This window comes from Plectrocnemia conspersa, unplaced genomic scaffold, assembly GCF_051122295.1.
Source record: "Plectrocnemia conspersa isolate PC_06_02 unplaced genomic scaffold, ASM5112229v1 ptg000006l, whole genome shotgun sequence".
NCBI classification, from domain to species: Eukaryota; Metazoa; Arthropoda; class Insecta; order Trichoptera; family Polycentropodidae; genus Plectrocnemia; species Plectrocnemia conspersa.
This window is the reverse complement of record NW_028277170.1, coordinates 11,435,431-11,460,931: the sequence shown is the minus strand read 5'-3', so window position 1 is coordinate 11,460,931 and position 25,501 is coordinate 11,435,431. Positions and strand designations below refer to the sequence as shown.

Here is a 25,501-nt window from a genome sequence, read left to right as displayed (position 1 = left end):
TAAAGATGTATATGTATATATACATACATATATATACATATATATATATATATATATCTTTATTGCGTTTAATAAATTGGTGTTATCAGTAAAGAGGTAATACAGTAAATTTTGAGCAAGAAGAATGGTAAAATTATAATTTAATTTTAAATTATTTAAAACGTTAATTAAACGATACGATAAAAATGATAAAAATAAAATTTTAGAAACACCAATAACAAAAAAGTATTAATACAACTAAAAAATAACACCTTATTATCTACATGTATATTATTAATAAATTGGCTATTACACTAATCAGTTACGAAATGTAAAGGCGAGTAAAAAATATATATGTTTTCGAGTGTGTAATATTTTACCAATAACGCTAACATTAATTTTAAAAAGCACCTCAAATTTACAATAATAGTTTAAAAGGCAGTTGAATATTATCAAATACTTTTATTTTTACCTTTCATAATGTAAAATAATCCTGAACTTATATAATTGTTTGTCGAAACCAAATGAATGAAAATGAATAAAATTATAGTGAACCTAGAAAAAGTAGCGAGCCAAACTCCCCCACCCAACCTCCACAAAGGGATTATCTTATTAATACTTATAATAAATGTATATAGTACAACACCTAAATCAAAATAAAAAAAATGTTTTCAGCTTCATTTTAAATTAAAAAAAAAACACATATGGCCGTTCAGGAAATTTTACTTTAGACGCGAGTGAAAAGCTTAATTACACATTTTCTATTACGGAAGACTTGTATTTTGACATTGTTTGATTATGTATTGCAAAAATATATTCCTAACTAACAATAAACACCCAGATTTATTCAAATTAATCGAAAAACTACAGCTAAGAAAACGACTACCATTCATAATATGGGTTTGCGACGGTCGTTTTCTTGCACATGTAACACCACATCGATAACGATTAATTAATATATACAAAATCACGCGACGGCCTTGTCTTGTACTATTTATTTCATGTGACTATAAATAGTCACCTTAACGCTTTTCATTTTTTAACCTATGCTAACAGAGGGCTTCCTCATTTCAACTTCATGACCTTCGCGATATGAGACAGATATGATTTTTTCCTTTTGCTTTGCAAAAGCCGATCTATACTGTTTTATTCTCATATTGCGGCGAAAACCTAGGCACATATGTACCCATTCTAATTATACCTAAGATAGGATACAATCATTCCATTAATTCTCAAACTTTTCTTAACTTCAATTAAATGACATATCATAACTAATATTTGTATTAGTATATAAAATGAATAACTTAATTTCGATTATTTTTTTATATGACTGTTTATAAATAGATTATTGTATTTTATTTTGAATAAGGAACTGCGTAAATTAGATATACTTTTTAATTTTGGGGCGCGAGCTGAGCTTCTTAAAATAATATATAAAAATTAGTATCTATCATTTATCATTGCTTAGAAATCAAGATCAAATAGAGAAACGCCCCAACTAATTTATTTAATAAAACTGATTCAAGCATCATACATTTTACTATTAGACAACATAAAGAAAACATCTTGTAAAAACCGCAATATAACAGTAAAAAACAAGACATTTTCTTTATGTTATCTTTGTAATGCTCACTCTGTTTAACTAAATCTTTTATCGTCAAGAAATCACGAGATAAAACCCTTCTGTTGCCTACGATTTAAAACTAAACATTTAAACACAACATCAAATTATCATATGTGTGTGTATGTACGAATACATTTACTATTAATATATAAACTATCTATATAAGTAATACAGTATAATCACTGAAATTGTTCTCAATCATTTGAAAACAATTTTCAATGATATATAAGTTAACTATATATCGTTAACACATATACTAGTAAATATATGAACAAAGCTAAACATTAAATACCAATTAGGAATATACTAGATAGTCATATTTTTGGATTAAAATTGACTTTTGTCTAGTAGTAAGTTTAAAATTTCACTATCACACAATTTGTGAAGAACAAAGTATTTTCAAGATTCCTATATTGGTGAGCACTTGTGGTATATATACATATTTACATATGTACTTCAATTCGACGATGTCTTAAACGTCGCTCACGCTCTCCACCTTAGATATGCGACGCTCTTTAAGGGTTATACCCTGACTGGAAATTGACCTTTGAATTGAGCTTGATATTATTTGTCCGCTTTCAGACTTTGATTTTTTGACCTTGTTGCCGCCGGCAGCTGGAGATTTCCCTTTGCTCTCTTTGCCTTTGCTCTGATTGCTCGAATGAGTCGAATCGGCTGTGTTTTGAATTTGAAAAAAATCGAAGTTCATGATTGTAGGAAGGCATGTGTGTATATAAGAAAAATATGGACGAAACCTTATTATTAATATACACTACAGTTACGTAGATTTGATAAGTCTCACATTTTATATTCTTACTAAATACAAGTTTCATAAAAGATAGGATTGCCAACTGTCTGTGTTTTGTCTGTGAAAAAATATTACTATTACTTCGTTTCAATAAATATAAATAAACTACAGATTGATATTTATAGGCTTAAGGACAGCAATATGACTTAAAATAATATATGGTTTAAACAGATAATAATAATTTCAGCTCCCTGATTTCCTACACCTCTTAAGCAATATAACACACTATGTTCCGGATTTGGTTGGCAATCCTGGTTACAGATCATAACAGTAAGATGAATAGATAATTAAAATATTATAGTCGTCGCCCTTAAATATGTATGAGAGTCCAAAGTCAGTGCTAGTTAAATTTTTTAAGTATATTGATAAGATTTACATTTTTTTCATTTCACATAGCAGTTAATCTTAGTTTAAAGTTTACTGCTTCAATGATTCATACACTGCACTTTAATGTTTTATCATTAAAAATCAGATAGCATGTTTCAGTATTTTTCATCGTTTTATATAACCTTCTTCCACATTTTTAATGAATTACTAATGCGCTTTTTACATTAATTTTCTGGTTTAAAATTAAAACAATCAAAAATATTTTACATCTAAAAAAGTGGTTCATTGAAAGAAACAAGTGATAGTCGGAAGATGTCAAATCCGGTAAATATGGAGGCTGCAATAAACTTCCCAACTAAGGTTGCAGATTTTATCCCGAGCCAATCTAACAGTGTGTAATGTTGGAGAATAATTGCTTATCACTAGCGATGATCTTTTTCTCTCATTGCAACATTCAATCGAGTTAAAAGTTTACTGCACATTTTGCCATCAGTTTGTGTTACATAGTTTTAACACATTTCTTTGGGAGCATACCATACTTAACTAGGTGCAATCTGGATTTAGGGGTTGGAATTGCTTTTTCTGCGTGGGATATCTATTTTTCTTAGTCACTTCAAAGTGATCTAATTCTTGAGAAATAGCTGTAATTTTCATCTTTCCCGCAAAAGAGTACAATTCATAGAAAACCCAAAAACCCTCTTTTCAGCTCTTGTCAATATTTTTTTAACATCTTTATGTAGTAGATTACGAAGAACTTACTTGCTTTGCTAATTCCTTGATGTTTACCGCTGGATGTGTTTCAGTTTCAGCTTGTATATAGATTTATTTTTTTAAACCATCTCTGGCATTGCCTGGTTTCCAATATGTCGCTATAAATTGCACAAATGTTTTTATTCTTGCCTCTTGGTGACTTTAATAATTTCTTCTTACACGATTGGATTCTTTAAATCTTAAAGAATGCTCGTTTCTTTACAATTGAAAAGCTTTAATATGACGCTCGTTATGTGACAGAAAGGTAAATGCGGTGGCTTTTCTCTCGTGTATGTTTCAAGTTGTAAATTAAGAAGTGGTCCAGGCATAATTTTGGAAATCAAGCTCCAAATTGAAGTAAAGAAGTATGGCAGCTTTCTGGCTTATATAGTCCAATGTCCAGATAGTTTTTTTCTTTGTTCGCGTGTTTATCAGCGTATTTGATTTGGAATGTTGCATGATTTAATCCTGTTCGCTTTTGTCATTCTTTCGATATATATGTCGGCACTATTGATCCCGTCAATTATTCTCAAAACACAACTGTGTTCTATTTCTCGGAGTTGATATCCAAAAATCACTGATTCTTCGTAATTTCGATGACCACTAATTTCAACGATAATATTTGGCATAGTTCTATATTTTTGAAAATTTTAATTCACTCCAAGACCCCAAAGTTTGTAAATTTGTAAAATTTCTGTATTGCGATTTTCCTTCATTCAGCTTAATTTGTCAGCGTTTATCCAATTGGAAATATTCCAGCACTTCCCTGTTGAATCAATGAGAGCTTTCAAATCTGACTTAAGCCGGAGGTCAGAAAAGTACGCTTACAACCTGAATGTCTGAATGACCTGATTATTTTGGTAACGAATTAGTTTATTATATGATGACATTATGTCTGTACTCAAAATGCAATATAATTTGTCATTACTCAACACGATATTTACAAAAAAGTTTGAAAGTCATTTTTTTCGCAAAAATAAAAATGATGCTGTAATTAAAATCAGTTCTCGAGTAGCTAATTTATCAAATAATAAAATAAAGCTATTTACTGATATGTAACATTAAAACCATGTATTCTTGTTGCTGTCAAAGAATTGTGTCTCGGGAAAATATATTTATTTAAATCTATCAGAACAGTTGCTATAAGTCTAAAGCACATTGAGAGTAACATCAATAGCCAATTTAATAGCAAAGCAAAAAAATTGAGAGATTTTCTTTGGCTTCTTTGGCTTTTACACTTTCAGAGTCCCTGCTGAATTCAACTATTTCCATGACGCCTATATCAAATTATAACTGATATAAGTGCACTTAGCGAAATATCAAATATTTTGTATAATTTTTTTTAAGTAAAAATAGTTATACTTATATAGGGTTCTGCAAATAATTAGTTACTAAGCGAGTTTCAGGTTTTATGGCATTAAATTAAAAATGGAAATTATAAGCTTATGACTTTTTTAATAGCGGCGCCCTTATAATGAAGTCGCGACGTAAGAACCACTGGCCATACAAATACTGCTTAGTTGCTGTTGATTATTTAAAGAGTCAATGCTATGTTTAAAATAACGTTTTTAGTCTGCATAGAACAACTACAGACGAACTTTTTTTTAACGAAGTTAAGAAAATGTTAATAAATATCCAATGGTGGTAAACTTATATGCAGAGCGTGTTAAGACTGAGTTGAAAAAAAAACACGAGGCTTGTGAAAATGCAGGAGTTAAAAATCTCTGATTATTCATTGTATTATTTACCAGCAGGACTTTGTGGGGAATGTTTCAATCTATCATGTGTTATTGAACTAGTTGTGCCAGTGATGAACTTAACCATCGTCTTTTTCGTGACTTTTTTTATCATGAATATCATGACTTGTCATAGCATTGAGATTTTTTGAACTCAAGAGGAACGATTGAAATTTTTCTAAGCAAAAAAATTGCTCTTAGCTACTTATAATATGTAATTTTAAATGGCTTTAGAAATTCGCCTTTGCTACAATTATCATGAATTTTTTTAATGAATTGCACTTGAAACTACAAAAATAATTATTAATGTCAAGCTACTTTATGTTTTTCCCATGGCTTAAAAAATAAAAAATAAGTGAAATCTCTATTTATACAAAAAATGCAGCGGACATATTTTCATAAGTTCAAAATCTCAAATTAAAATTAATATAAAATTCAATTAAACCCCAGTTTGAAGGAATGTAATCTCAAAAAAACTGAAATAAAATTTAAAAAAATACAATTGAACCCAAGTTTGATGTAATTTTATCTCAAAAAATGCTATGATAAGATTAAATAGAAACATATCTTGAGCAGTTTGCGATAGATGCCGAAATTCATAATTGATTCGTATGATTGTATTATTACTATAATATATAACGATTTTTCGTTAATATTTCTTTTAATAAGTATCAATACTGTCATGATTATAAAATCTATTACTCGACATGAGTTTTATCGTCAGTCAACCTTTGGACTTATATATTTCGGGACGGCGACCATACTTTAAATAATGATACATACATTTATGTATTTAAATACAGGCAAATGGATAACAAAATCACTGCATGACGATCGTATGTAATGTTGTTAAAAAAATCTATCGTTTCAGGGAGTTTGGTAAAAATGTTAAAATTTGTTCCGACCGCCCGGATACGACAAATTTTTTTAACACCTTGAAATGCTAACAATCAATGTACAAATCTATAATGCATAATGTTGTTGATTTTTGTTTATATATTTCTTTTATAGTTCTCCATGTTGTATGCCTCCAAAGTATGGTGCTCTGCTGTCCGAATATCGTTCTAAATCCGACAAAAAAACCGCTTGTGTATTGCACATCGCATATTGAGCCACCCATACACCAACGGGTTTTTTGACGGATTTGAACCATGCGATGTCACAGGAACACTGTCGATGTTGCGTTGCAGCACATTTTCGCCATCCATTCATGATAGTAATATTATGCTTTTACAATTCAATTGATGTCCTTTCAAATCTTTTACACCAAGTCATTGAGAGTTTTGTTTGGTAAAATTCCAGATAAACTATAAGTTTTCGTCCATTTTTTAGGCGTGTAAAAATATTATACGTTTAAGAATGGTAGTGTAACCTTTAGAAATAAAAGACATGCGTTTCCTACCTTTCTCTGACTCGATATGCAAAGTCGAAGTGTTGCGGCACACGACAGCACCAGAATTAGTCAGGAAGTACTGTAGTTTTCCTTCCTTTGGAGATGCGTCCTGTTTGGAGAGAGCAATATGATGGATATTGTAGAACTCCTCTCCTTGTATGCAGCATTATATCTCCTTATATACACATAAATTGTGCCTAATTGTAAATAATTACTAAATTCATCTAAATTTTTAAAAACTAAATTTGCCAAGTAGATATTCAAACCGCCTATCAGAAAGTGAATTGACTTAATGATCCCAAAAAAAATATTTTATAGATTCAATTTTAACAGTCAGTTATAAAGATTTTATCGTTACTACTAATCCAACTAACTAGCGAAATACAGAACCACTAAACAAACTGAAGATCAACAATACTTTTAGCGTAATGTTTTTTTTTCTTTAGTAACGTTAAGCACTTACCTTAGACTTTTTCCCCGACTTTTGTGATGCGGTCTCTCCACTGCCGCGGCGCCATAGTCACTGAAGCTCGCAAAAGGCGTTGCTCTTCTGGTCCTTGACAGATGTTGTATCAGCACCTTGAGCAGTTTCTCCGATTTCCGCATCGGATTCTGGTCTGCCTTCGGACGGCTCCGCAGTAGCATCCTTAGGACTAAATCGAGAAGGATTATTATTCAAAGTATTTTCAAAATAATAACGTAGTGCTCAAACACACACACACCTATCTATAAGTGCGGTAGAAGAAGCCTGACTTCTCATCAACATCGTTGATATAGCTGGTGGTCTAGTAGGCTTGTTCTCCAAGATCTTTTCGATGTCGTCCATCATGCTCGCTGAAAGCTGAGGTAGTATCTGCAAGCACACCATGCATTATATATGTAGCATAAAAATATACAAACTCTTAAAAATAATACCTGCAAGGCATGTATTAGTTCATAGAGTTGTTCAGTGGTAACTGCTCCCAGTAGAAGACAGTGTACCGTTTCGTTCTTCAAGCACCAAGCGACTGCGAGTTGAGAGATGGTACAATCTGTATTGTATAATAAAATTAAAGAGTTCGTCCTCGCAATCGATATTTTAAGTAGAATATGTAGTCTTTTGATTATTTATGGACTACCAATGCTTACTCAGCTTGGTAGCAAGTTCTCCGATGCTGTGAAGCTTTTCGTAGCGAGACTTGGTCTCGTCCGGCTGAGTCCGCTCTCTCGTAGCAGTGCTCTAAATATCATACGATTGCTCGTAATAATTTATCGAAACTTATGTAAGTTTATATTATAAGAACTTACATCTCCAGATGTTTCCTCTTCAGCCCAACTGAAGGAGCTGTACTTGCGATTGAATCTGGATCGTGCAAAGATGCAGTTCAGATCCTCACGCGACAGCCCTCTTCCAGTCGTTATGGCTGACCATACCATAAGGCCTAAGATATTTTAATTTTATAAAGCTGTATATTCGAATATATTGACAATGATACACTTTTTGAATGATGATTAATATTTTTTGATAAGAATGTGGAATGTCTTTTTTTGAGAAACAGCCTTTGACTTTTAAAAATAATTCAAGTTCTACTGACATGTACTTGTATCTATTATGTGGATATAGTAATATTGCTCAATAACTATATCATTGCAATTTATAACTTGTACATGTATATAGTCATATTGTATTTATTCATGATACTATGATTATGTAGGTCAGGTCTTCTTGTCCTACACATTAAATTTTAAAAATCATCATTGATACTGGCTTGTACGTCTAGTCATTTAGTCTTGTGCTTGTACCTGTACGTTTAGTCATTTAATCATGTACCCAATATTCTTGATTGTACTGTCTTATACTATTTAACTATGTAGGCCAGGTCATCTTGACCTACATATTAAAATCAAAAATTCATCGCCAATTATAAATTTCGAATATCTTGAATTTTTTATTATTAAATCTTGTACTTGTACACGATTATCTTGATTATACTGTCTCATACTATGTAGGTCAGGTCATCTTGACCTACATATTAAATTCAAAAACAATTTATACTGTCTTGAATATGTTGTCATTAAATCTTGTTCCTGTTCAAGATTATCTTGATTATATTATCTCATACTAGTCAGCTATGTAGGTCAGGTTTTTTTGACCTACAAATTAAATTCCAAAAATCATTGTCATTTATTAATTTGTTCTAGTCATTTAATCTTGTACATGTACACGATATTTTTATTGTACTGTCTTACACATATACTAGTCAGCTTTGTATGTCAGGTCTTCTTGATCTACATATTAAATCATTGTCATGTATCAATTTGTAGTGTCTTGTACTTTCAGGCTTTTAATCTTATAAGAGTACGCGATGTCCTTGATGGTGGTGTCTTATGCTTGCACTACACTCTCTGGAAGTTGTCCGAACCGAAGTTCAACTGAAGTCAGCTAAGGTCGCCGACTTTCAAGTAGCGGCCACACTGCCACAAATTTCATATGCCGTCCGGACGGCGGCCATAAATGACGTCCGCACGGCGGATGCTGTCACGTACAGCTGGCATATTTGCGCGCGATCGAAAAATGTGCCAAATAATCGCAATTTTTAAATTGTCATATTATTAAAATTACGCTACTGATAATTATACAAGTTTGTGTGGACACTCACCAATTCAATATCAGTGAAAACTTTTCTGTCGTAAATATTCAATTTATGCAAAATCTTTGCCGGCTTTTGAAAAATGCCATAAGGCATAAAAACGATCCTAGAATTTGTCGCCATCGATTCTAAATAAAAATTCGTTATGGTGTGACATTTATATAAACTGATCTAGGACAATACATAAGGATATTCGAAACAATTTTTTTAAACAAAATCAAGTACCACTAATTATTTTTTAATTATTTAATTTTATATGAAAAAAATATATAATAACGATATATGTTAGAAGAATATAATATCAAAAATATAATTAATCCCATTTGGTGCCCTAAAATATTCAAATATGTCAGTAAGAGTCCGTTGAAGTCACCGATAAGCATGTGGTATTATAACTTGACCACGTGACCACGATGCAGCACTCGACATGCGTGTTGATCATAAGACAAATTGAACCGAGTTACTCGTTCTATCTCAGTTTGAGAAAAACCATATCATTATCTCTCTAACACGCGAGAGAGCAAAAGGGGAAGTATCTCACCGCTCGCGCTCGAAAAAGCAGCTCCGACTTCGGTCCGTTTGCCGACAATGTTCGGAAGCGCTCGAAGCTGGCCAAGTCGACTGAATTACCCCCACTTTACCACCCGTTCTCGGTAACCTCGGACAACTTCCGAGAGATTTTAGAGCGGGCAGAATCGAACTCGACCGAAGTAACCCACTATATTCTCCGTCCTTGGCCAACCTTGGCCAACTTCCAGAGAGTGTAGACAGTCATTATACTATTTAGCTAAGTAGGCCAGGCCCTTGAGCTATATATTAATTATAAATTCCTACTGTCTTCAATTTTTTGTCATTAAATCTTGTACTTTTACGCGATTATCTTGATTATACTGTCTCATACTAGTCGGTATGTAGCTCAGGTTTTCTTGACCTACATATTAAATTCAAATAATCATTGCCATGTATCAATTTGTACTGTCTTGTAATTTTAGTCATTTAATCTTGTAATTGAATGCGATTTCTAAATTGTATTATTTTTTCTTATTTAGTTATGTAGGTCAAGATGACTTGACCTACATATTAAATTTAAAAATCATAGCCAATTATCAATTCCTACTGTCTTGAATTTTTTGTCATTAAATCTTGTACTTTTACACGATTATCTTGATTATACTGTCTCATACTAGTCGCTATGTAGGTCAGATTTTCTTGACCTACATATTAAATAACAAAAAAAACACCAGTGCTTGAAATTTTATACTAGTATTCTGTAGGTCATATTCTTGATGTATATATTGCATTCTGATATAATCATCAATTTGTACTTCTAGTCATTTGATCTTGTACTTGTAGACGATATTCTTTTTGTATCATCGATCAGACTTTATTGGTATATATAAAATCAGCCATATCCTTGAATTTTTATATTTTTCATCAAATTCTGCCATTCAATATTATTGTGCTGTTTTGTAATGTTTTGCAGTGTAGGTCAGGCCAGTTCTTGACCTATATATTTGTACTGTCTTATACATTAAAATATGTATGTACTTGCCTCATATATAAAATTCCAACATTTTTTCAAAAAAAAAATTACCAATCGATCATATACAAACGAACTCACCAACTCCAATTTTGTTGTATACTTCGGGCATATATAGTTCAGTTTTGTCCCTGCAAAACATATGGTATTCAGTCTGCTCGACAATGGGCGTAATGCAATTGAATTGCCTACAGTTGGTATATGCCTCCATGATCTAACATGTATGTTAAAAATTCAAATTTTTATACACACACAATACATATTCACAAGCTAGCTACTTACCTCAGCAGCTGACCACCTAGCTGTTCCCCAATACAAAACCCAACCCATGTTTATAACATGATTCATTGCCCTGACAATTTCTAGAAAAATATTTTATTTTAGACAAGCAGGAGAAGCTGGTCTTTGCATAATGTTACGATTCTGTGACTTACCCTCCATTGGACACATGTGGTCCAATTTGTGGAGTAGAACTATATCGATATAGTCGGTTTGTAGGCGTTTAAGGGATGCCATAACACTTTCTACAATGTTTTTTCTGGACAATCCCTTTTCTTCACACCTTAAAACCGAAAGGCAAATATTTTATGTGTCATCTCTTTAATATTCTAGAGATTTTATTTACAACACTAATTATTATTATGAAAATACTAATTTTAACATCCATGTAATTGCGCAATGGCGTAACGCCTTCTTGCGCTATGGACTCTTTAAATATAACCCTCTTACGGTTGCATACATAGTTAAATCAATACGTTGGATCAAAATCGATTTTTGTATAAAAAAATCTAAATTTAGACATTATGTAATTACGCAATGGCGTGATCGTGAAATTAAATTTATTGTAAAATAGTATTATTTATTAATCTTTTACCGATACACACATATTTTTATAATTTTTAAATCAAAATCGATTTTAATATTTTTAATTTGTTCAAAAATCGCAGGCTTCAGTAAAATTCAAGAGCAAAAAATTCCAGCGTAACTGCGTTTCATTTTATGGACTCAAATATATGTCAATCATTATTAGACGTCAAATCAATATTGGTTTTGATCTTTTTAATTTATTCTTTAGTTTTTGAAAAATTCAAGAGCAAAAAAATATAGTGTAATTGCGCAATAGCGTAACTACTTATTGCAATGTGGATTATTTAAGTTAAATCAGTATTTGACGTCGGATCTAAATCGATATCGATTTTTAGTCGATTTTGGTCTAAAAAATCAACTTGAATCAATCAATACAAAATTTGGGCATTGGAAGTTTAGAGACAAAAATTAATCGTGTAACGCCTTTTTACGATGTGGACTCTTGAAATTTAACCTTTTTACGAATACATACATGAGTTTATAATAGTTAAATCAATATTAGACGTTAGATCAAAATCGATTTCAATTTTTAGTCATTTTTTGCATAAAAAATCATGTAGATCAATACTAAATTTAGTAAGAAGTCCAGAGAAAAAATATCATGTAATTACCTAATGGCGAATCTTGAAAATCACACATATTTTTATAATTCTTAAATCAATATGAGACGTCGAATCAAAATCGATTTTAATCTTTTTAATTCATTAAAAAAACGCAAGCCTCAGTAAAATTCAAGAGCGAAAAATTCCAGTGTAACTGCGTTTCATTTTACGGACGCATATATATGTTAATAATAATAATAAATCATTATTAGACGTTAAATCAATATTGATTTTGATCTTTTTAATTTATTCTTTCGTTTTTGGAAAAATTTAAGAGCAAAAAATCTAGTGTAATTTAGCAATGGCGATGTAGTTTATTTATAAAAATTAAATCAATATTTGACGTCGGATCATAATCAATATCGATTTTGCTCTAAAAAAATCATTTGAATCAATACAAAATTTGGGCATTGGAAGAAGTCCAGAGACATAAAATAATTAACGTAATTACGCAATGGCGTAACGCCTTTTTACGACGTGGACTCTTGAAATTTAACCGTTTTTACGAATGCATACATAAGTTTATAATACTCAAACCAACATTAGACGTCGGATCAAAATCGATATTGATTTTTAGTTATTTTAATATAAAATTATCGATTCCGACGTATAATGTTTAATGAATTATTTAGCTTGAATTTATAATATTACTTACTTGGTTCCCCAGTAGATCTTAATCACGATAACCACGCTTGATCTTTTGTGGTTCCGTTTTCTCAGTATGTTGCCTAACTCGATCTCGGCTTTAGTCCCTATAACCATATCGAAACCCGGCACGAAAATTATTTCATACTTTTATTGACTAATATAAAAATCACTTTTAAACTGAGACGGAAATGATTTATAAACTGCGATTTTAATATTTTGACCCCATTTGCTAAATTTTCTAAGCGCGCCCAACTTACACCCCACAAAAATAAATATGATCATACTGATTGGAAAACTAAATGCATCTTTAATAATTTAGCACGTCGCAGCTTCGCAAAATTTCGCTCGCATTCATAAACGTGATTGATGAGAAAATCTGATTCTGGTTGTCTTCGTCTTCTTTAGATGCTAATCGCATAGCAACGTGTGTTTAATCATATATTGCATAAATACCTGAGTGCGCCTCTGACAAGTCGAAAACGTTAATTCCGCTGTCCAGAGCCAGATTCACGATGTCCTCGGCTACGTTGTCGGGTACCGAGGGCGCGAATACTCCCCATGTGCCGAGACCGACGTTGGAAACCCTGAGACCGGATTTCCCCAAGTTTTTGTACCTCAAACCGGCCGGAGTGAGAGATGAATTCATTGTGAGATGGTTGACGACGTACGACGAACCGAAGTGCAGCGCTACAAGATTGTTTTATTCGTTTTTTTTATTTTTTGTAATTTTATTCGCGTCACACACATTAGATTTAATTATTTGATCGACGTCAATAATATCAATAAAAATGACAAAAAAAAAGATATATATATATATAATATCAAATTTTGATTAGAAAATCACCAAATTATTATTTTAAAGAAATACGTTTTTTTATTATAAAAAAATCGTGACTTACTAACGTCGATCAAAATCTACGAAGTTTTTAAATTCACAACACACACACCGGCACTCTGAAAGTTGAATTTAGTCTTTTTTATATTTATAAGTCCGCGATTTTTGTGTTTTAACACATCGCTCGCTTTTAAATATTATTTTTATCCTAATTATTATTATATACGAATTACAACAGAAATGTACATAGAAAACTTAAAAATCATTATAAATAACCGCACGCGTATTATTAGTCTTTTTTCACGTGACATATTTACACGAGATAAAAATCATCAGGAAAAAATATAATAAAAATATATATAAAAGCATCCATAATGTTGTCATTTTAAGTAATTATTATTAAATCACGGTTTTTTAATTTCAAAGCACAAATACACGTATACTCCTCGTTTTAAAATTAAAATCACTGGTTTTTAACATATCGATTTATTCTATGAAGCACTGATTTATTAAATTATTTTCGATTTAGATGGTTTAAATGTGGATGAGGCGCGACAGAGCTTTCGCTTTGGAGGCTTCTTCGGTTGGTGATAGTGGAGGGTTAGACTCAAAGGCGGCTTTTCAGCTGCTGAGCTCACCGGGAACTGCCGGCCAGACGGCAAGCTAGGGGTATTTATACCCTGGCTGCAATGGGGCAGGTGGGGTTGCGCACTTCCACCGGCGGTCGCCATAACAACCGTCAGACGAGACAAGAAATGCACATTTTCATCTCGCTTCGATACAACACTAGATGCAGCTCTACCCGGGATGCACCGATCAATACGCAATTAGCCCCGGAACCTCTAAAACCCCACCCACTCGTATATAAACCATAAAAAACGTACTAAATTTCGCACGTGACTAAAAAAAACTATTTACACTACTTTTCTGAAATTGAAACCCACAAATTGCTTATAAAATGAATGGCTCAACTTATGATTTAAGTCGATTTTAATTCGATTTTGTGCGTTCACAGGGTGGCAAAGTCCACCCACTAGCTCGCAAGGGAGATGCATATTTATAAATCCAGGTACGTCCTACATCAGTCCCGACTGCGCAATTTCAAATCAAAGCAATAACGGCTTTATGCAAAAGCGCAGAGATGTTATGACCATATAAGGGCATAAGTTTGAGCCTCCTCCCACAAATCGATGATGCGATTCGGGTTTCGTTCTTACTTCCGCAATGCGTTGAAGTCACCAGATAAAGAAACTTAAATTTAAATAGAAAACTACAGTAAATTGTTTAACACATAATTAATAAACATGTTTTAAAACAAAAAAAAAACAAAATTTATAAATCTTATAATATAATATAAGGCTTTAAACATCCTGCTTTTTATCAACTCATTTATAAATAAATTGTATGTTTATTTCAAAGCTTAAAAAAATAAACTAAAAATATAATTGTTATTAAATACCATACAATGAAAAGTCATATAGTAAATGCTCTTACATACATTTATAGTATATCAACTATTAAGAAATATTTTTAAAAGCTCATATTGATTATTGGAATAATTTTAAATGATCGATTTAGCGATTTTTAGCGAGTAATTTAAACGAATTCAACGAGATGGCAGCATAGACTCTGATTTGCTACGCTCGTCCGTTACAAATACATTTATTTTATAATTACTGTGAGATTGATTCATTACAGTAATTAGCATAAATGTGTAACGTATAAATACCTACAAATTTTAGACTAAATATAAATGGCTAAAACAGATTTTTCACAAACAAAGAAAAAAAAGTTAGACCATAAAACGCGCATTTGCTTTTTAGAACTTTTATACATAAGCTCAAAATTCAATAATTTGAAAGTGTAATAAATCTATGATCGATAATTAGGTTTATAATAAAACGGATCATATGCATTGTTAGTTTTTAATTATGCGTATATGTATATAATATTTTGTAATAATTTTAATAGCTAATATCGATTTTTGTAATAATTTTAAACGATCTATATAATGATTTATATTATTTGATTAAAGCGAAGTCGCCGAGATGGCAGCATGCTCTATGATTTTAAATGCTTGCGCCGTTATAAATAAATGGATATAATATTCACTCTGCGATTGATTTATTACATTAAATAGCATAAATGCGTAATAAATTATCTTAACAAGAATATTAGAACGAGTATAAAAAGCTAAAACTAATTTTAGAACACAAAAAAAACGTAACAGGTGAAATTAGACCAAGAAACGTGCATATTTTCTTAAGAACTTTTATACTCTTGCTCATATATTATTAAACTGAAAGTATATTGTATTTTTAATGCAATTATTATAATTAAAATTATGTATTTAATGTTTCATACGTTTTTAAATACATTTATTTTAAGATATAATTTTGATATAATATTAATAGCTAATATTGATTATTGCAATAATTTATTATTGATTTTCATCGTATGATTAAATTGAAAACTCAGAGATGGCAGCATCGTCTATGATTTGTACGTTTAAAATAGCACATAAATCAATAACAGTCGTGTTGAATTTATATATCAGGATAAAATAAAGATATATATTTTTTTGAGTATATACGTTAATAATACCTGATGGGCAATAAGAAAAACTACTCTTGCAATGTAAAGGATAATTTATTTTGTTTTCCCGTCGATCTATTTTAAGATTAATATGTATGTTTGATAAAATAAAAGCCCTTCAGATCGTCTTGTTATTGAGATGAATAGCTGTTAATTTAAGAAAACATCTATGATATCACAAATTTGCTCAGGCCTACAGTATTTGTAGCAATTGCTGTATACATATACACAATTATATGCACATGTGCATCGCTGTATGCGATATGATAGACGTATGTGTGTAGTTTTCCACGCATGATCAATGCAACTCGATGTCCAGGATTTATTGATGTCCTAGCTTAGCGAACCCCTTCCATTAAAATGTCGCTTCTTTGTTCACGCAATTATGCATTAAGGTGACTAATATACATACATATAGACAATTTTAAAACGCCATCATAAAAAAATTGTCTAAAATATCAATTTATTTACAATGTACATATTTCTCATATCCTTTGTTCGTAAAATTGTTACATTTACACTCGTAATAACTACTATAATGGAAGTGAAAACAAGCCGATAGCATAATAAATCATTTTCGGTATTATTATAATATTTCCATATGCTGAGTTTAATAGAAGTGGCCATGGAAAAACCCGCCATCTTAACGTACACACACGAGAGCTTAGCAACAGGTTTTCTTGTCATAATATATGGATATCCTACATAAATCACAGCCACATTCATAAATGTAATGTATATAGTGCTTGAAAACTTTGCACTTTCTTTATATTTTAGATAAAATCGTGACGCACGTAAACGAACGCTTAGCAACAGATATGTGTTATGATAATATATAGGCTTACTAGGAGTTCAAGAAAAAAGCGTTTAAATTTCACAAATTTTTAATATATGAATTTAAAAATACAATAACAATACATATATTTTATATAACAATAATGTCGCAAGCAAAAAGTGTTAAGAACGCATTTTTACAATAAAAAGATTTGAACCAGCATGTACATATATTCAAATCAAATCTTCTGATCACATTTTTACGAGATAAGAAAATTGAATCGCAAGCGCGCGAACGGAAATGGAAGGGTCTGTAAATTTTCCCGGCCCGGGCATCCGGTTGCAATTATTGATCGGAAACTGCAGTTTTTGCTGTCTACCACGCATGACGAATCTGAGGCGCAGGCTCCGCCCACGGGACCTCAAATGCACGTCAATAAATCCAGGGACAGAACCTGCACCCGCCCATGCACATTTATGGCGACTGAATATACCAACGAGCAATTTTCATCTGCGAGAGAAATAGCTTGAAGCATGTGCGTGTAGCACTAGAAGGCACTAGGGGGTTCTAAAGTTACGCCTGAGAAATGCATCAAGATTTTATGTGACTCGTGAATTCATTTTATTACGTATTCTTATTGACACGTTCTTAAATATAAATGAAATTCAACTCCTTGTGTGATCATATCAAGATATAAAACGACCTGTTGCCAAGCGCCGAAGAAGACGTGATTTTATGTACTATGTGGAAAGTTTTCAAGGACCGCGCCCATAAATCTCTATCTCAAAGCGATAAAAAGACTCTAGGTTAAAACTATGTCAACTGATATGTATGTAGAAAACTAGTTTTAATTTACTTGTTCTCAGACTTTTTTATTATATAACCCTTAAAAACATATTCTTACACTAGTGTTTTGTGGAGGGGGAAGCATCTTACTATTTTTTATACAAGCATTTCCTTGCCACATATAACTCTTCATTATAGTGCTTTGATTTTGAAAAATATTATACTCCGCCATTCTGGGCTACGTAATACTGCGTTTGTATATATTTTTGTATTTAGTCAAGCCAATATACCCCTGCCGCATTTTAATTTAATTTTTAATACAAATTCGACCAATATGACTTAACAAGTTTCCCCAATACGCCATAATGGCTAATAAACAAGTTTATTTTAAAATTTCACATACAAACATATATCAACTCAAACAGCTTTTATACATACAATATACATCCATTCTAAGAAAGTTCAGCAACCGATAAATTCGTCGAATGGAAAATTCATCGATTCTACAATTGATCGCGATGATTTATTTATTAAAAATCATGAAAGTTTGTAAGTTTGTTTTTCTGTAAGATTTTCTCGTTTTATTTTTTTGTTGTTTGAGCAAATTTCATTTATTATATGATAAAATCTATGCTTTAAATTTCCCTCGTGATAATACAATGTACAATAACTGTACACAATATTTAAATAAACAATTATGTGAAACCATAAGTAAGAGTGTAAATAATAATTTGTATTTATAAGTAATTTAATAAATATTTCTCAAAAAAAAAAATTAAATAAGCAAAGTAATTATATAAAAGTATAGTTGAATAAACAACAAATTTGAGTATAATTACAAATAAAACTTTTGGGTTTTTAATATTATTTTTGCTTCACTCTGATTTTTTAAAATATATTTTAAAATTGAATGGTTCAAATTAGACATTATTACTTAGAATTTTCAATGATAGTCAAAATGGTTCAATTTATAAAAACTACTTAATATTTTCAATTCATTTGAAAATAGGTTTACAACTTGACTAAATATTTCCAGAAGAAAACATTTTATATTATTTAAAATTTAGATATTTAATGATAAATCTAAATATTGTATATCATTTATGAATAGGTTTAAAAGTTAGCTAGATAATAATGAATTAAGCATTGTATAGTGAAATCTACATATAGCAAAGCTCACGGAACCAATGAATATATACTGAAAATTCGTTATATTGAATGTAAGGAAGATGATATATTTTTATTTTATTTTTAATTACTATATTACTACAGCATCAAAATAACCCCTTATAAGATTGACAAATCGTTTTTTGTCTATTTTTAAAGATACTGTATGAAACACAATAACATTTGTGAATATAATGTTTTATAAAAAAAGTTTGAGTAATGTCACTTTTGAACACATCTGACACTCCAAGTCAAGGACGAACTGAATTCGGAGAAATATTGGGTCAAGTTGTAACGTCATTCTTAAATTCGGATCAAAATATTTCGTTATACTGAGATCAGTTTTCGTTACAATGAAAATATTTTGCATGAAAGTTTTTAGGGGACAAATTGAAGATTTGTTATACTGGGGATAAAATAAATAAAATAAACAGTGAAATATGTTATAAACACGGCATTTTTCTTACAAAGTGTCTATTGAAGATGATTTAAAGTGATGTAGTATTGGAATTATAGACAATATAATCAAAACTATAAATTATGAGTGTGCCAGTAAGTGTTTGTTTATATAAATAATAGATCACGGTTATTCTAACAAAATTACCATTGACTTTACAGGATCTAATATTAAAAGACAAACAGCGGTGGGAAATTAAAAGTATACATACCAAAGTTAATTAAACATATTACAATGCTAGCAATAATGAAAAATCTCGTATTAGTGTAAACAAAAAGTTAACTTTAACTCACAATATAGTATCATTTACAGCTAATTTTCAGAAGCAAACAATTAATATATAACATATTGTGACATTTTGAAGAATATGAAGAGATGCTAAACTACGTGTTTAATCTTTTATAGTAACTTCCATCAATTTTGTTCTTCGGTTGTCGTTTAAATTTAATTTATGGATTATATAATTAGTATTAATGTGTTCAATGTTTACTCTTGATAAGAGTCTTATTGTTTTTAATTATTTTTCAGAAGCAATGATGGAACAATTTGATGACCTATATGGCTACAACGTAGAATTGGTATAAATAAAGAAAGAGTGAATCTTCTCATATTGAAGTCACTGTCAACAAGTATTATCTTTTTATAAAGAACATACTACATAAGTTTGATGTAACTGAATATTTTGAATTTGGCTATTCCGAAAGAGGAATGATGGCACAAAACAAAAATTGAATAAACACCATGACGTATACATATTTTGCCACATCGGTATTAAAAATAACCCACTAGAAATTTGGGCTATCGACTATTCCAGGTATGCAATCACATATTTATAATCATTGTAAAATGCCGTTTATTAGATACCATTCAAGAAACTACACATTTATAAGCTTTCCGTTGACTGATATATACAGCGTTCCCACTGCGACAGCGCCGATTTGATCGACATTAACTTTTAATCATGTTTAAAACACACCTAGTTTATTTGCAATTCTTAAACTCTAACGTATAATGTTCATGTAATATAAAAGGAAAAACTCACTTTTTGGCCTCGGAGCCCAGCGACAGGAAATCAAAATTTGAAGATTTCATTACGAAGATTGTTTTATGACTGTTTATTCAATTTAATCAATGTATTCTTCTTATCCTAAACACATTATGTATATATTTATTTTCATAGTTATAAAACACCTAGTTAATTTGCAATCCGATTATTTATAAAAGGAAAAACTCACTTTTCGGCCTCGGAGCCCGTCGCCGGGAATTCAAAATGTGAAGATTTCATTACGAAGATTGTTTTATGATTGTTTATCTAGTCTAATCAATGTATTCTTTCAATCCTCAATACATTATGTATATATTTAATTTTCATGGTTATAACACACCTAGTTAATTTGCAATTCGATTATTTATATTCAGTCAAATGACGAATTAATGAAAATTATTGTCGCCTAACAAAATTTTATTATTAAATAACAATTATTTAAAACTGTTGTCACGGTACTGTCGTCCATTTTGTTTTATATTTGAATGCTTATTTTTCATTGGTCGAAACAAGTGCCTCGGAAAGCAACGAATCAAATTCAATTTTTATTTTGAAAATTATTTATTATTATAATTTAATATATTTCTTTTGTTTACTTGTATTATTATACACCGTTCATACAAATCGATACGATTTTCATAGTAGAGAATTGAACTGAGAATGTTTCATTTTGAGTTATGCGCGTCCGGAAGCGGCTTAGAATAATTATATTATAGATTAAATCCTACATATTGAGATTTAACAAGATATTCAATATTAATAACTAAATTGTTATTAAAGTACAAAAATCATGTTTTCGAAGTAACCATAAACTTACTAGGAAAGTAACATTATTTTTTAGTGTTAAACATAAATATATAGTAAAAATACATTAATTTTTACTTTAATGTGCATTCGAGAATATATTTTACTGTTTGAAAATATTTATAAATACAAGTTTGAAATGTATTATCATAATTCTTATATCAAGAGAGAATTTTGAAATTTATGTTTCAGCAATTCGTTAAATAGAAAAATCTCTCAAAAGATCGAATCGATTTTTTTAACTGCCGAATTCTTTACAGCTGTTAAAGTGTCTTTATAAAAAGGATTAATGCAAATTCTGCGTATCATTTGCTCTTTTAATAAATTTGGAAATGTGTGGAGTTATAAAATACATTAATTTGCAATATACCATGTCACATTTAATTAGGGTAATTAAAAATAAGAGTGTAATTAAGTAATTTGTATCTATATGCAATTAATTTGATAATTTTTATAAATTTATAAATAAATAAATAACGAAGTAAACGCAAAAAGATTAAATTAAATCAATATACAATTAAAAAAATAACTAAATGTATATGTAAATATAATAATAAAATCAAATACATAAATTAAATAAATATTTAAAAAAAATTATGTATAGTATCATAAAATCAGTATTATGCCAAATAGCTTATATTTTGTATTACTATATAACCATTTTATTTTAAAAAAAAATTGTTGGAACTCGGTTGTTTGGATGATTTAACTTGGTTATTCTAGAGTAGGTTGAACGATTGTAGACATTTCGGGGGTTCCTCAATGGTCCAACCTCGGTCCGCTGTTTTTTACGTTATATATTATTGACATATATACGGCAATAACAAACTCAATTTTTTTTTTGTTTGCAGATAATTAAAATTTTTTTAGACGCATTCGACCTGTTGCTGATTTTATTTAATTTTGATTGATTGTTTAAATTTAATTTAAATAAAGAAATGAGTGATTTAAGCAAAAGCTTTTGAAAGTTTGAATTCCAGATTTTATGGATGTCTTGCACATAAGCAAATAGATTAATATTATTGTAGCCCCTGCCTTTTTTAATATTTATTTTAATATCGTAAATTATAAAGAAATATATTGTCGCTTGTCTGTTTTTCTTCAATTGTTGTTTTTATAATCTTAAACAAAAAGTGTTTAAATAGTTTTGGGTTTGCGGCTGTATTGACTTGAGAAGTGTAATTATCCGTAAAATGTTCTGTTGCTACAAAGCAAAGTTTAAAAATAGGATTGAAAAGGTGAGTGTGACCTTCTTTGTTAACCTTCTGAGAAGGATTGATTAATAAATATAATATTGAGGGTTTCAAGCATAATTAATATGTCTGAACCATAATATCAACGACACATTATCTGACATTGACGATATTAAACACATAATTTATTTATAGTGTAAAAGTTTTCGAAAATAAAATTATATTATCATATTATATCACGAGAACGCAAACAAATAACATGTTTAAGCAAAGTTTATGTTTTTTAAACTTCGTTTGTGATTAATTTAAAAGTACTTTATTATTTTTGATGGTATTCAATATATTGTATATACAATAATAGACGTTTAGTTTTATTAAACATACATATGCATTAATATTATTTACGTTTCTGTATGTATTCAATGTCATTGTTTTTGTCAACATATACATATTCATTTTTATTAGAATTTCAATTCCAAACTTATAAACTACATTAATCACGATAATTTGATTTCATACGTATTCATCTGATTTGGTTAGTAAGAAAATTAGTTAATAGTATATATACACACATATATATATATATATATATATATATATATATATATATATATATATATATATATATATATATATATATATTGCGGTGGTTACGGATAATTCGTGATCATGGCTGGAAAATCGCAGCCGAAATATATAATAAAAGTAAGTGAAAATGATGCACATATGTATTTTTGCTGTAATTATAAACCAGAGCATTCGCTGAAGTAATCGCTATTCATCGCAATAGTAAGGAAATGTCTTAAAAAGTCTTTCATATATGTATTTATATGTATATGTAGAGCATGAGTTATAATACATAATACACTATACATGGGGTCAGCAAACTACGACTGCTTACAGCTGCGCGCAGTTTATTTTAATCCAGCCCGCGAGCTAAGATTAGATTTTACATTTTCAAACTCAAGGAATGCGTTGTACATGTAACAACAAAGGAGTTGCGATATATGACGTTACGTGGTGTTCCTATTGCTTCGCATTCCACTGCGACCTTATGCGGCTCATTCGACAGCGTCTTCAGTGCTTCATATAACACTTTTTGCGATATTTAATTTTCATTTTATTACCCGTGAATATCTATCATGGCATTATAAAAGATTTGTGGACTTTGAATGTCGTGATTTAAAAGCAGAGTGGAGTGTGAATTATTTTGTAATCGAATTGAATGACAAAGCATTATGTTTATTGTGTTACTATCTCCCTCTACTAGCATACTACAGTTTATAGCTTAGTCAAGGTGAACTTTTATTTATTAGATAGTAATGGCGTAAGCCCAATACGTTACAACGGGAAAATCTGTACCAAATGAGTAAATAAATCAGACATACTAAACCTACAAGTAAACATTAGCTTCCAGACTGAAAGTCTGGGAATCGGTGATATCTATAATATTAATTATGAATTATTATGTTATATACAATTCATAATCAATATATGTCACTGCAGCTGGGGCGGTTTTATTTTAATAGTAGCGCATTTTTATAAATAAAAGCAGCCGGGGTTCGAACCCGTTACCTCAGAGCTCCTAGTCTGAGACGCTACGGCTTACGCTATTCTGTTCTATACTATAAACTAAATGGCTTTAAAAAGTTTGCTTTTTAACGAAAAAAAATATAAAAACAATGAAAAACAGTACTCATATGTAAAACCAATACTGCAATTGAAAATTTACGTTTTTTCTAAGCTTGCTTTATATATTGCTGTTTGGATTCTCGAGCTTAAGATTTTTACAATCTAGCTCTTCATAAAAATAGTTTTCCGACACCTGCGCTAGTATACCTTTTTAAATAAATACTAGAAGATATAGAACTTACAAGTAAGAAACCTCTTAACCTAATAAATATATCATGGATAAAAAATGCATTATTAATATTTGATGACATTTATAATAAAAATTCTAATTAAATATTGTTATTAAAAAAATATAAAGTTGTTCAAATATCTATATCTCTCATTACGATTTTCCATTTTATAAATATGTGAAAGCAATGGATGAATTTATCCACATAAAATATCGTTTTACCGAAAACATGTTATAATAATAATTTAACACATATAAGGTTTTTATTGTAAGCTCTCCATAAAAATATCATTAGCCATTTTCTAATAATATAAGATATTTTGTATATAATATATTACTCTGATATTTTTAACTACAAACATAAATAAATAATTATGTATGTTTTAGCTGTAGTTTTAGAATTAACTAGAGTTTTACGCAATCATAATAAATAAAAACAAATGGTTCCAATACCTACATTTATTAAAAATATCATCATCAGCCAAATAAAAGATTTAATAAGTAACTTGAAAGTACAAATATTGTATTTAAGCAATTACAAATGTTTTCGTATTTATTATAATGCTGTATTGGAATTGCAGCAGCTGTTAAAATTATTTTGATTTATGCGTTTGCATATTTCACCAGAAAAATGATAGATTTGTGAACTATTTTTGGATATTTACTATTTATTTCAAAAATAAAACGAGCCTCAAACTAGAAATTATATTTCTATTGTACATACATATATGTTTATTATAAGTATTTATTTTAGCAAATTATTATTCTTTTAATATTTAATTTATCGTGATTTTATTTCATTACTTTATATTGAAGTTATAATATTTTTTTTATTGTACTTATTCAAAAATTATTTCATCCATAGTTTATAGATTTTTACATTAAAATTTCTTTATATAATCATTAGTGACTCAAAACTTGAAATATGAAAACATTTTTGTCATCATTACAAAGAAAAATCTTAACAAGTTTTGAACCAATGTTACAAATTTGTAAAAAATATATGAAAAATTATATTGATGGCAATAATAAACTCCATTCTTTACTGCGCTGAACTTTGTCACATTCTTTACTGCGCT

At 29.9% G+C, this 25,501-nt stretch overlaps 1 protein-coding gene across 2 annotated transcripts; it reads right to left on the bottom strand.

Moving 5' to 3' along the window:
- Positions 1–2,035: 2,035 nt before the first annotated feature.
- On the bottom strand, positions 2,036–14,385 carry LOC148234233 (voltage-gated potassium channel subunit beta-2-like). 2 transcript variants are annotated; one of them, XM_088188120.1, is made up of 13 exons: positions 13,804–13,938; positions 13,358–13,591; positions 12,912–13,008; positions 11,222–11,349; positions 11,070–11,149; positions 10,869–11,001; positions 7,905–8,038; positions 7,746–7,836; positions 7,533–7,648; positions 7,340–7,470; positions 7,081–7,270; positions 6,627–6,726; positions 2,036–2,278 (listed from the first exon to the last, which is right to left on the bottom strand). In XM_088188120.1, exons 2-11 carry the CDS (start codon positions 13,548–13,550, stop codon positions 7,138–7,140), a joined length of 1,236 nt encoding a protein of 411 aa, XP_088044246.1. In that variant the 5' UTR covers positions 13,551–13,591; positions 13,804–13,938; the 3' UTR covers positions 2,036–2,278; positions 6,627–6,726; positions 7,081–7,137. The 2 variants fall into 2 exon arrangements, with proteins under 2 accessions (XP_088044246.1, XP_088044247.1); XM_088188121.1 differs by lacking the exon at positions 12,912–13,008 and having other exon boundaries at positions 13,804–14,385.
- Positions 14,386–25,501: the final 11,116 nt, after the last annotated feature.

Bases quoted from the DNA above. Each gene is read 5' to 3' on its own strand.
- LOC148234233 (XM_088188120.1), bottom strand. From the start codon at position 13,550: ATGAATTCATCTCTCACTCCGGCCGGTTTGAGGTACAAAAACTTGGGG. The intron at 11,350-12,911 runs GTAAGTAATATT...TTCGGTTTTAAG, and splicing joins AAGATCTACTGGGGAACCAA to GTGTGAAGAAAAGGGATTGT. The intron at 7,649-7,745 runs GTAAGCATTGGT...TATACAATACAG, and splicing joins AGAACTTGCTACCAAGCTGA to ATTGTACCATCTCTCAACTC.